The sequence below is a fragment of the Marmota flaviventris genome, chromosome 6 (genome assembly GCF_047511675.1).
Source record: "Marmota flaviventris isolate mMarFla1 chromosome 6, mMarFla1.hap1, whole genome shotgun sequence".
NCBI lineage: Eukaryota > Metazoa > Chordata > Mammalia > Rodentia > Sciuridae > Marmota > Marmota flaviventris.
In genome coordinates this window covers 32215654-32229615 of record NC_092503.1, presented here as the reverse complement: position 1 = coordinate 32229615, position 13962 = coordinate 32215654, and the positions used below count along the sequence as shown (strand labels likewise).

General features: G+C 33.8%; 1 protein-coding gene across 1 annotated transcript in view; it reads left to right on the top strand.

Annotated features, from left to right (window-relative positions):
* Window positions 1-13962, top strand: part of Enpp1 (ectonucleotide pyrophosphatase/phosphodiesterase 1) — a 66803-nt gene that overhangs the window by 38763 nt on the left and 14078 nt on the right. The window contains exons 8-17 of the mRNA XM_027938530.2: window positions 79-198; window positions 1640-1749; window positions 2918-2983; window positions 3530-3602; window positions 6326-6434; window positions 8204-8335; window positions 10433-10464; window positions 11308-11435; window positions 12473-12542; window positions 13312-13399. Of these exons, the coding sequence (XP_027794331.2) occupies window positions 79-198; window positions 1640-1749; window positions 2918-2983; window positions 3530-3602; window positions 6326-6434; window positions 8204-8335; window positions 10433-10464; window positions 11308-11435; window positions 12473-12542; window positions 13312-13399 (928 nt within the window). The remainder of the gene's footprint in view (window positions 1-78; window positions 199-1639; window positions 1750-2917; window positions 2984-3529; window positions 3603-6325; window positions 6435-8203; window positions 8336-10432; window positions 10465-11307; window positions 11436-12472; window positions 12543-13311; window positions 13400-13962) is intronic.

Genomic DNA, 13962 nt, shown 5'->3' with positions numbered 1-13962 from the left:
AGGGAATAAGTTATATTTTGCATAAAAAAGTAACTTGTTTTGCAATGCGTGACAGAATCCATGTTTTATCTTTTGTAGGGACTTTATCCAGAATCCCATGGCGTAATTGACAATAAAATGTATGATCCCAAAATGAATGCTTCCTTTTCACTTAAAAGTAAAGAGAAGTTTAATCCTGAGTGGTACAAAGGAGAGCCAGTGAGTTCTTTGTTTTAGTTGCTAAAATAGTTTATTATTCTCGTTTATTTCAATTAGAGTAAAACAACCACATTCCTTGGAGTTTTTAATACCCTATTTCATTTACTGTGTCTGTGGTCATCTTTTCATAAATGGAGATGAATGCTGGTAATCTTAAATGCAACTTGTATGATATATGCAATTTTCAAGAAATGAGAGTCTTTTATTTAAGATGGATTTGGATTTTATTTAAAGATGGATTTGGATTGTGCTGAGCCATTTTTCCTTTCTCTTTTCTTTCTTATAGTAGTATCATCTAGCAGTGATGTTTTTTAAAATTAATTATTATTTTAGTTGTACATTCATATGGGGCACACAATGTGCTGATTTGATACATGTATATAATATATAGTGATCAAATCAGGGTAGTTAATATTTTCATCTTTTAAACATTTAAAAAACAGTTTTTAATTAACACAGAAATATTAAAATATGGAAACATTAATTACTCTGACTTGATCAGTACATATTGGAAACATGTATTGAAATACTATACTATACTTCATAAACATATGCAATTATTACAGGGAGATATATATATTTTATATGGTGCAGGGGATCCAACCCAGTGCTTCATGCATGCTAGGCAAGGGCTCTACCACTGAGCCACAACCCCAAAACCCAGGGTAATATTTTTGATCTGTACAAAGCTATTTTTTTTTTTTTTTTTTTTGAGACACGCAAGCACTGGCTCTATTTGCATGTATAAATAACAGTAGGTTCTTTCTGATTGTAATTTAGATGCGTTCTCCTTTTTACTTTTTAAAAATTGCCATAATAATGAAAAATGGTCTTTCTGGATAATCTTGATGTTCCTCTTAGAAGGAGAAAAAGCACAGTATTTAATTTTCTAGGTCATGAATTCAAATGTTAGCTCTGATGTTTAAAGCTATGTGACTTTGGGTAAGTCATTCTTCCTGTGCCTTGATGTTCTCTGTCTATACTGTAGATAACAGGATTAACTACCTCAAGGTTACTGTGAAGATCATGCAAATTAATAATGTAGGAGGCTTATAGGAATCCTATTCATGTATATTATTGGCAGTAATAAGTACTTAATAAATATTGGTTACATAAGGAAAAATGTCAACAAGTTAAAGACAGGTATATTGATGAATTTTTCTTCTTTCAAGAGAAACCTACTAATTAGGGATATAGCTCTAAATGTTAAAGGAATTACCAGCTGCCTTATGTCCATCTTTTAAATCTCCATTTAAATTTCCATTTGCTGCTGTTTAAAAGTCATATTATATGATTACTGTAATCTAATTGCTGGAGCTTACTGACCTTTAAAACAAGATAGCTCTTGAGAAGGATACCGTAGTGTTGCAGGAACACACTCTCCTTCCTGAAAGATGAATGTTCACATGATTTCCTAACTTTCCTTCATTTTCTTCCCCAGATTTGGATCACAGCTAAGTATCAAGGCCTCAAGTCTGGCACATTTTTTTGGCCAGGATCCGATGTGACAATTAAAGGAATTTACCCAGATATCTACAAAGTATATAATGGGTATGTGTAAACGAACTTTTTCTAGGACTTTGCAAGACAGAACATCTCATTTTTTCTCTCATCGCCCCCCCCCCCCCCGCCCCTAATGGAATCCTAAGCCCTAGCATTTGAGTGTTGTGTACAGATCTGAAGAATGGAGACACTAAACATTTTAACCCTAGGAAGCAAAAGAACTTGGAAATAGAAAAGGCAGATGCATTAAAGAATACATTGGTAGGAATGACTCCCTTATGTTCAAAATATTATTTAAAAGAAAATATTCATGATATCTCTGAATTTCCCTTTCTAAATTACTTCAATAAATATGCTTTCCAGTGAAAGAATCTGATTAGGATAACTTCCTCATGATATCCAAAATTCACAATATATTCAGAAAAGGCAAAAAAAAAATTAAGGGAAGATTCTTGGCTGGTTTTTATTGAAAAATCAATACAGGATATTTGGAGCTGAGATGGAGAATAGGGCAAACAGAAAAGATCATAAATCCCAAACAAAAATGGCATAGCAGTTTCTTTTGTAATATTGCTATGTATTCTTCAGGGTTCACCTGGGTACAGTGTAGTGTCTTTCCTTGACCTTGTTATTTGCCAATGTTTTCATCCCATAAATGAAATGGAGATGGTGAGTAAGATTGGATGTGCCATGTACTGTACTAGCATGGGGAATTCATGGTCTCTGGCTTCTCAAGCTCTATTCTTGCGGTTGGGCAAGCACACTGATGGAGCTCTGTCAACAAAGCCCATAGGAAGGCATAATTAACTCTGCTAAAGAGATGTTGCCTGGATAATTGTTATTTGCTTATCAGATGCCTTAATCCAAATTGTACTAAGTGTCATCTGTGGCTGAGCTCTGCCTGAGGTGTCCTTTGTAGACTGTATTAATGCATTGATATCTGTGCAGTAAACAATGCCTGCTTCCAGATACATGAATAATACCCTCCAGTAGAGGAGGAGAAGCAAATTTTTAAACCAAATTACCACTTTTATTTATATAAAAGCTCAATTTTAGTCCTTCATTGGAAAAAAAATTGAAGTTTTCGATTAAAAGCTTTCTGTAACTTCAAACACAATAAATGCTTTGCCTTGTTTTAGTATTCCTTAATGCTATTTTATTTTAAATCCACACATTTCTCACAGATTTGTTTCGTTGTGTTCTTCCTTAATTTTAGTTCCATTCCATTTGAAGAAAGAATTTTAGCTGTTCTTCAGTGGCTACAGCTTCCTAGAGATGAAAGGTATGTAGAAAGTTAATTTCTATTATGAATACTCCTTTAGCCAGTTGTGGTGGCACACATCTGTAATCCCAGCTGCTCAGGAGGCTTAGAGGATTTGAGAGTTCAAAGCCAACCTTAGCAAAAGCAAGGCACTAAGCAACTCAGTGAGACCCTGTCTCTAAATAAATACAAAATAGGGCTGAGGATGTGGCTTAGTGGTTGAGTACCCTTGAGTTCAACCCTTGGAACCTTAAATAAATAAATAAATAAATAAATAAATAAATAAATAAATACTCTTTTGTATAATAGAAATTACATACTTATTAAAAATAGACTACAGTAAAATCTGGCTATTGGTTTTAATGTTTTAGATCCAAATTAACTCTTTAATAAACTATTATGGTCACATTTTGAAGAATTCCAAACCTGTAAATTATTTTTAGTAAGTTTAGAAATGTTACCTCAGTGTTGTAGAATTTTTAATCACTATTAATTGTTGAAATATTCTTTCCATTCTATTTTTCAATGTGTTCGTAAAATATTACATTTTGATACTGTTTGATTTAGACCACACTTTTACACTCTGTATTTAGAAGAACCAGATTCTTCAGGCCATTCATATGGACCAGTCAGCAGTGAAGTAAGTACATTTTTTATCAGTGATTACACCATTAAACCTAGTCTCATTTAACCAAACCTTTGAAGCAGAATTCTAGATCATTCCCTAAGACCCTATGATTTCTGGAAAGAGTGAGTAGTATCATGCACAATAATTTTACTAAACCAAATAGTACACTTTCAACAAAATAAGACTTGGGAAAATTATTCTGCTTGTATTTTCTTCAGTGCAAAATTGAACTGATGAATTAAATTCTGTATTTTTTATTCCAAAGCCTTTATTTACTCCATATCCTTCTCTCTTGGCCTAAAAGCTAAGTGCTTTATAAGAATTTTATAAGCAGGTAAAATTCCAAATTTTCATGAAAATATAGGGCAACAGGTTAAAAAGGAGAGGCTTCCTCTGAACTCTTTTTCTTGGGAGCTCGGTCCCTAGCTGCTGAGACCATCAGGCTTAAAACAGAGCTTGAATACTTAAGGATGGGAAGGGTTTATCAAATGTATAGAGATATTCACATAATCATATTTTATTTGATGGATGCCAGGAAACTAAAGAGACCAGCTCATGGACTAATGCTCGTAGTGTGACTATTTGACCTGACCTCCTTTCAGGATCTTAGCCAGCTCCTGTCTATGTTTGTCATCTGTACAGTGCTTTAAAACACTTCTTGCTTTCAGAGTTCATGTGGCCACACCATTTTTATATCTTGGAGCACAGAAAGTGTTAGCATAGAAAAATGATTTGAGTTTCTTTGCATCTCTAAATTGACTTTCCTTCTAATATTTATCTGTGACCTAAGATATAAAAACAAAGGAAAAGTAAGGATCTGTGAGAATTGTTGGTCACAAAAAAAGAGAAAAGAGTTATTGCCAGGATTCCTTATTTCAAAATCCCAGTTTACTTACCTTTGCCTCCTGTGATTCCATGGGATAAGAAACTATAAACACACTCTTCTTTAATAGCTTCGGTTTTCCCAACAAATTTATATCAGTTCCTTTACCCAGGTGGCACAGGTTGGATAGTTTGCAAACCTTAAGGACTTTCATGACAGGGTCTCAATGAAAGCCTGTCCTGACATGTTCATTATGATTCTGTTTTTGAGGGCACTACTTGGTCTCAATGCTTACTTCTGTAACAGTGGAGGAAGAAAGAGAAAAGACAATGCCCATTTTCTCACTTGACTCTAGAACATCTGCCTAAACTACCTTCCCTTAGTTTGACTGACCCTGCATCTGTCCTAAATTTGCCCCTCTTAATGAGTAGGTACTACTGCTTAGATTGCTTTTCATCTCATACAAAAGAGAGTGAAATGGAGGGGAAGATGATCTCATCCAGGTCTGTTTCTATCCTTTGTATTCGTTCCATCAAATTCCATCCTGGCAGCCCCACTGTAGTTAATGATCCCACTGTGCCCTCCTTTGAGTCTGTTCTATAGTTCAGCAGAATTGCTTTTTCCTACAGGTGGGGTAAGGAAGATGAGTGCCCAACTATGTAGCCATGTCATATTTGGCCTAAAGGAAATATTTCTCGTAACTCCTTCTAAAATTTGAAAAACTAACCAGGGGGCTAGTGTGCTTTTTTTTACTCCTTTACTGTGGTCACTGGCACTTAAGACCCATGTCTAGATCTTTGACTATAAAATACTCTGACTCATTTTGTGATTGTTTGTCCAGTTAGGTAAGTTTTAGAGTTGGTGCTGCTCTGATTACTAATAATTTTGCACAGTACAAGCTTTCCTGATGCATCTTCCTTCAAGGTTGAACCTGTTGCTCTTCAAGTCTTACTTATTAATTTGTTGATTCTGTTAAACTCTGTTTATTATGGGCATCTCAATATTTTTAATACTTAAAAATTTCAGTTTATGTTGTTTGGAATATACGTATTTGCCTATATAGAGATTTTCCATAAGAAAGTACATTATATTTATATATATAAAATATAGGCAAGAGCACAACTTCAGTCCCTGGATATCTTTGAAAGGCTTGGAAGAACTTGTCTCATATTAAAGTGAAATATACTGACTATAAATGAAGATTAAACTGATTCGATATATTATAGAAAACACAAAAAACTGCACAAGAACTTTCCTCACATGCTTTTACCAAGAGAGAGGAAAAGAACAATGCCAGAAAGTGATATGCCGAGAACCTTTGCCATTCTGTGTCCTTGAATTATTCTTATGTAATATGAATGCAGTTTGTATGGAGATAAGTAATTTTTTAACTTGTAAGTTCCAAGTTAAAAAATTTAAATGCATAAGAAGCATATCATGAATAATTTTAACACTTTTGAAAGTTAGAAAAACTTTTACTTAAACAGTGACCATTTAAATGATCAGAAAGTACATGAAGAAACTGTAAAAAAAAAATGAAGTAGTAATTAAGAATACAGTGATTTCTTGCCAAACACTAGATTTGAGCTAGTATTAGTTTGACACCTGGGTTTCTTCTAAGTAGTAGCTCTTGAATCTCCAGGAGGTAAAATTAATCAGAACAGCTAATGTCATTCCCAAACTTGTGATTGAGCAAATGCAGAATTTGGACCCTCCAGTGTTAACATTAGCAGGTGTTTACTGTTCTCCATTTCTTTGATCTTGACCTGTGCTAGTCTAACATGAACTAGTTTATCATAATTACATCCACTATTCTTTTTCTTTTCTTGGTGTTTTTTTTAATAGGCATAAATTTCTATAGAAATGATCATTAGTAGGGAATGCTCATATGAGATTTGCTTCCCATCCTTAGGTCATCAGAGCCTTGCAGAGGGTCGACAACATGGTTGGCATGCTGATGGATGGTCTCAAAGGACTGAATTTGCATAGATGCCTGAACCTCATCCTTATTTCAGATCATGGTAATGTTACCGCTGTTGACTGGTGACGAGTTCTTGCTTCCCCAATGTTGAAGAATAACACCAAAGAAGCACGCCGAGGCAAGGTCAGAGTAGAAATTAGAAGTTTATTAAAGGACAGCAGAAAAGACTTCTCCCGGAGGAAGAAGGGGACCCAAGAGGTGGAATCCATGGAAGGGATGTTGTCTCCCCTTTTTATAGTTCTTTCAGTGATGGAATGTAGGTGGGAAGGACCGAGGGGTGGGACACAGGTGGGCCAAAGAAGTAATCTGGTCAGGAAGGACTTCTGAGTCAGCACCTTTTTGCTGGGGGCTGTTCATTAACATTTCTTTGAGGTGGACTTTGGCCTAGGGCCTTTTTGGGACTTCATTAACATTCCATGAGTTGTCCTGTGTTTTCCCTGAGTCATTCTCCGCAGGGCCTCCACGGCCTCCATTTTAGATTTCACTTGATATTAGACCTGATTTACCTAGCTACACTGACTACCTAACTTTAAATCTGGCTTCAGTAATCTGAATTTGTATCATTTACTCTTCAGGTTCAAAGGTATAAAAATCAAAGTGAATTTGATTAATTTTTATTTCATATTTCCTATGAATGTTATAGATCAAAATGTACTTTCTTATGGAAAGTCTTTAAGAAAAGATTACACTAATATGATAGACACAGAATTCACAGAAATTTAAAAGCCTATAGGCTCCCATCAGCCAAAATGCACTTGGCTTCTGATTTTGGAAAATCCTACACCAGGCTATTTGAAGAGTTGGAAAAAACTTTTTATTAAATTTTGTTAATTTTGCAATTTTAGATTTAACTGGAGCACATTATCATGTACATATTTAGTTTTCTTTAGCATGAAATCTGACTTTAGAGGCAGTATATATTTTGATGACATAATTTCATAATAATGTGATGTTTTTGACATATTTGTGTATAGCTCTAGGACTAAATAATTTATGGTGTAATGGCTCCTGTAATGGTTCATGCTTATAATCCCAGCTACTGGGGAGGTTGAGGCAAAATGATCATAAGTTCTAGGCCAGCCTGGGCAATTTTGGGGGATCTTGTCTTAAATTAAAAAAATATATATGTAGAGGTATAAAGCTCAGTGCCATTGGGTTCAATCCCTAATACTATAAAAAAAGAAAATGGTGAGTATGCAAGAAAGTAAAAAGTGTGTTCTTGGGGCTGGGGATGTGGCTCAAGCGGTAGCGCGTTCACCTGGCATGCGTGGGGCGCTGGGTTCGATCCTCAGCACCACATAAAAATAAAATAAAGATGTTGTGTCCACCGAAAACTAAAAAATAAATATTAAAAAATTCTCTCTATTTCTCTTTAAAAAAGAAAAGTGTGCTCTTTTTTGTTTTTGTTGTTTACTTCAGAAATAATTGTAGACAGCTATATTTATAAACAGTCCCAAGAAGTTCCATGCTAAAGAAACTTCAGTCCCACAGTGAGATTAAAATACTAGATGATTTTGGGCAAATAACTGTCTAAAACTGTGATAAGACAGTGTTCTTTACTCACGTAATGATTTGGAAATACAGAGATAAGAAGAAACATTAAACTAGTTTGGTGAAGGAAAGGGAAAATATTTTGAAAAAAGTGAACTGGAGGATTTAGCTGAATTTCTGTTTTCTTCTCTATCAGATGTTGAACTGATAGGAGTGTCAAACTCAAATGTAATTCAATTCTGGAAGTAAAAGAAAGTTTTCTTTTATATTAAATTTATTATTAAAGTTAGAATATGTTTGGTGGTTTCTTTCTCCTAGGCATGGAACAAGGCAGTTGTAAGAAGTATATATATCTGAATAAATATTTGGGGGATGTTAAAAATATTAAAGTTGTTTATGGACCTGCTCCTCGATTGAGACCCTCTGATGTCCCAGATAAATACTATTCATGTAAGTATGGTTAAGAATATATTACTCTAAATCATTATTTCTGTAAACTGAAGAGAATCAGTTAGTTTAATAATTAAATTTGCAGTACAGGTCTTTTCTACTTACAGAAATTTTATGAGACTAGATTTGAGGACACAAGTTCAACGTGTACCTACTTAATATTCATAGGCTAAGCATATTATTTGATTTTCTTAATACATTTCATATTGTGGTTTGTATTTTACTTGTACTAGGCTCAAGATTGTGATTAGAAAAAAGTTTAAAGGAAAAATTCAACTGCATTTGTTAGAATTTAGGTGCTTAATGACACTTCATTAAAATAACTTACATCATTTTGGTATAATATGCTATTATGAGGAGGAATGCTGAGGGAGATGGTTAATTCTATAAGCAGTTGGTTCCAGTCCTTAGAAATTACATAAACCATTCCAAAAAGCAATGAGTCTTTAAAACAGGGAAGGAAAAGAAATTTCATATTCTCACTTGACCACATGTGAAATACAAAATACCAAGAAATTAAGTTATTTATTCTTTTGTAAATCAAGCGTATTTTGTAACTATTTTTGCCTCTTGAATACCATCCTTGATAACTTTTGGATATGTATGGCAAATTTTATCCTTTTGATCTAATTAACTTTGAAATGGGAAGAGAAATGAGCTTTTCAGAGTTATTAGAATTAGGTTAGGATTGGGCTCTATAAATAGATAGAATTCTGTGGATACTGTTGAATATTAATGAAGAAAAATAGATTTCACTACAGGAAAATGATTATGCAGATAAATTAACTCAGTGACACAGCACAGGTTCCATGTGCACAATGAAAAGTTTTAATTAATTCTTTTTTAATTTAGAAAAGTAAAGTACAATCAGCTTTTCATACCTGAGAATTCCATATCTGTGGATTTGACTAACTATGGATTGAAAAATTTGGAAAAAAATTGTTTTTTTTCCCAAGCATGTACAGATTGTTTTGAAATTATTTTCTAAACAATATAATACAACAACTAGTTGATAGCATTTAGTTATTTTAGATACGATAAATAATCAAGAGATGATTTTAAATCTGTAAGAGGTTGTGTGTAGGTTATGTGCGAATATTACTCCATTTTTCTAAAGAGACTTGAGCATCTCACCGAAGATTTAGGTAGCCATGGGGAACTCCTGAAACAAATCCCCTCAGATACTGAAGGAGAACTGCACGATTGTTATAAAAACCATACAGGCAATAGCAGTCCCCAGACATTGTTTTGGGAATTAGCTTTAGCCATACCTTATCTCAGGTAGATACCCAAATTTCCCATATTAAAACAAAAGCAATGTATCAATTTATTTCTATACATACAAAAATGTATATTTTTTCTGAATAATTTTCTCAAACTTTACATGCAAAGAAGAAATGAAAGAATATTTAGGAAACTAAATGGTTATTGATGTGTAGCACCAAATATACCTAATAAACCTAATGGGCTTATTATGTAAATTTGTTTTTAAAACTTGCCCTCTCTTCTAAGTTTTCCTATGCCCCTCTTACTTGGAAATTCTACCATTATCATTGAATATTGAAAAATACAAAGTAAAGAATAACAGTTTCACATCATAAATCCCCCTAGTTAGCAACTCAATTCCCATCTCTAGAGACAACTACTGTAAAGTCTGGAATGTGTCTTCCCAAGTGTTTGCTATATGTGTATAAAACACACATTTTAATTTTTACACAGTAAAATCATACTAGATCTACATTGGTTGTAAATAAATAGATAAATAGATATTCGGATGAATAGGTAGATGAACATGCTGATGAATAAATAAAAGGATGAATGGACTGGAATATAGATGAACAACATGGATGGATAGATGTTCTATAATTTGCCTTAGTAATATGACATGATATCATGGGTGCCATAATAGAGCAGTACTTAAGGATCTGTCTTAAATTCCTTTCAATGACGAATATACAGTGACTTAAATAAACTGTTTGAAATCTGCTTTGGTATTTAAATATAGGGTTTGAACCTGACATTCTACATTTTTGTATTATTTTTTATTTGTAATTGTAGCATATCCACAACTGTTAATTCTTGTTTGTTCCCCTTCAGTTAATTATGAAGGCATTGCCAGAAATCTTTCTGTGAGTACAATTATTCCACTTTATAGTTATTGTTAATTTGTGTACTGTATATTTATAGAAAAGTTTCAGTATTTGTAATTGGGATTATGGGATTTGAATTTTGGGGTATTTTGGGGGGCCAGCATGTAGAAGCTTATATTTAAGGATATGTCTCAATAATCTTATGTTTGAAAGTTTTCAAAATTTGTTTATTGGGATTGTAAACTTTTTATGAAGGTACCAGAAATAATTGAAGGGGGAAAAAAAAAAACCAGAAAGCAAAACCTATTGCTGTACCAGCATAAACGCTGTTAGCATTATGGAATATTTCCTTTTAGGCTTTTTGTTTTTGTTGTTGTAGGGTTGGTTTGTTTGTTTCTGTGGTGCTAGGATTGAACCCAGGGCCTTGTTCCACTGAGATATACCCACAGTCCCCATCTTCTTTTTCAATGCTTATTTTTTAAAATAAGTTTTTGTCCTGGTGCTAATTTATTTATGCTACGTTTTGCACTTGCTCCATTTTATATCTTGAAGAAAATTCTTACGATTAGTTATCAAGGTATTTGAAATTAGGGTCACCAGTTATAACTCAACTATAATCTAGTGACACAGTCCAAGAGCCCTGAGGCTTTTATGCAGTAATAATTATGATATCCTATAAAAGTTTTAACTAGCTTACGATAGTCACCTTGTAAATCATACAAACAGTAAGAGCTATTATTTTTCTTTCTGTGACTTTTTAGGCAGATGGGTAAAATCAATGGGAGAAAAAATTCACATGAAGTTAGGAAGGAATTTCAATAGAAATATGCACTTTGGATAATATGGAAATAATAGATTTTCCTTTGCTTTTTGCAAATTTAGTGCCGGGAACCAAACCAGCACTTCACACCTTACCTGAAACAGTTCTTACCCAAGCGTTTGCACTTTGCCAAAAGTGACAGGATTGAACCCTTGACATTCTATTTGGATCCTCAGTGGCAACTTGCATTGTAAGTTCTGATCTCTTAGTATAGTACTTCAAGGTAACCATTGGGCACTTTATATGTGAATACAATATGATTCTCTTCAACTCAGGATTTCTCAACCTTGGCTTATAAACATTTTGTGTTGGGTAATGTTTTATTGTGGGGAGCTGTCCTGTGTATTGTGGAATATTAGGATCCCTGACTTCTACCTGCCAGATGAAAGTAGCACCGTTTCTCCAGTTCTGACAACTAAAAATGTCTCCAGACATTGCCATAAATCCCCTGGGGAGAGGAACTGTTGCTCACACCTCCCACATCCCTATTGATAATTATTATTATCTATATTCACATTATCACTTGCTATTTACATCTCTTTTACAGATTGCAATTATATCTAACAATACTTCAAAGTCCAACAAGAAGTTGATAAAAACACTTTATTATTTGGGTAGTTAATATTTTTAATATCTCAAAATTTACTCACAATTTTGATGACTGCAAGAAACCAGTTGTGACACATACCCCTGTCAAATAAAAACCTAAGCAGTGGACCAGAATCCACTCAACCCAATGACACCATCTCTACTCTTACTAGAGAACTGTGTTTTTATTATTTAGAAGAATATGAAAGAGGGAATGATCCATACCCTTATAGGAAGATTAATATTTAGTGTCTCTAAATGCTGTATTCTAAACATTTCTTTATGTCACTGCATTTTTACAAATGACCTAACATAAGAAATTTTAATCAAGAGAAGGTAATTAAATTATCTGAAGTCACAACATAGCTGGCATAGTAGGATTCAAACCACTTCTGTCTTGATGTTAGTGGCTGTTCACCTCTGTCTTTTTTTTTTTTTTTTGTCTATTTCATGGACAAATCAGAGCTAAGTAATACAGTATAAATGAGAATAACCAAACATTTCAAGGCCAAGTGGTTTTATTTACTTTATGTTAGTTTAACAAAATAGTTTCTTTTTTCTTATGAAAATAATGTCATGACTTTCAGTTATGTTCCATGAATAGGCTTTACACCATTAATTCATATCTGTCAAAATTAGGAATCCCTCAGAAAGGAAATATTGTGGAAGTGGATTTCATGGCTCTGACAATGTATTTTCAAATATGCAAGTGAGTAAATCTTTTATACTTAAAAAAATAGCATTCAATCTGAAGAAAAACTGACAACAGAAAGTTTGAAACTTAAAAACACACTGGGATTATATATATGTCTTGAATGAGAATTAATGCAACATTTTCATAGAGCTATTTTTCTTCAGATCTTCAAAAATTTTGTTAATATTTTATATTCTTGTCTCGTGGACATATGACTTATATCTCCTACTAAATTTCTAATAATTATTTCACATATATTTGTGCTTCATGAAATATATTGCCCCACAGTAAAAGAAAGCCAGTGATTTAATAGATGAAAAAGTATCACACTTAGGTTCCGAAAGATGATAGTATCTTATGTTTACCTAGTACTTCTATATTTCAAAATACACTTATTGTATTTACCTAATTTAATGCCTGCAGCACTGTGTGAGGTAGACAGGGTGAGGTTTATATCCTATTTAATAGGATATAAATTTCATAGGGTGCCAGGTGCTCCTGGCATGTGTTATAGAAATATTTAGAAAATAGATTTCATCATCCATTCTATGTTGACTATCAAGTCGAGGATTATGGTAAAACTAAGAGAAATAGTCTTAGTATTCTTAGATTATATGTGCAACAAGGACTAAAATAATATCCCACCAAGTCCAGTGGGCATGGTATTTTCCCCATGTCATAACATAACCAGTTTATACATGTACAATGTGAATAATATGAATTTCTGACCAACTATATACATAACTGAACTGTACTGATAAACTGACTTTTCTGGCCAATCCAGGCACTCTTTGTTGGCTATGGACCTGGATTCAAGCATGGCATTGAGGTTGACGCTTTTGAAAATATCGAAGTCTATAACTTAATGTGTGGTAAGTGTGAATAGGCAGCTTCTTTCCTTCTGGAAACAGAGCTGGAGTAGGATTATCAAAAGTAGGTCACATGGTGAGCTCCTTTCTGGGGAAGAGGATGAGGCAAGGTGGACACGTCCATTCTGTTTCTTCTTCCTGACCCAGAAATGCTCATCAAATGTGCAGAGCATACATCTTATTACTTATCTGATTTTTTCCACCAGGCTGCACTCTGGGTTGCACGTTGCTAGGTCCTGGGTTTCAGTACATGATTTTGAGTCAGTGTAGTGGTGGAAGCCAGGGAGGAGAGCGTTGGGAAGTGAAAAGTGGGCAGGACAGGTGGAACCTGTGGTAACAGTAATAGTTGAGTGGATGGCAATGTGGAGGGTGTAGCCATAAGGGAAAATTCATTAAGTATATCCTTTGTTCAGTCTGTGGCTTCTGAATTAGTGCTTTTATGGTGGAATGTTGGATTTTAAATATTATTTCAAGTTAAATATTATTACATTTACAAAACCTTAAACTGTCTTGAGGATAATTCTTTCAGTTGGGTGCCTGTAAGATTTAATGAGATAATATATCCT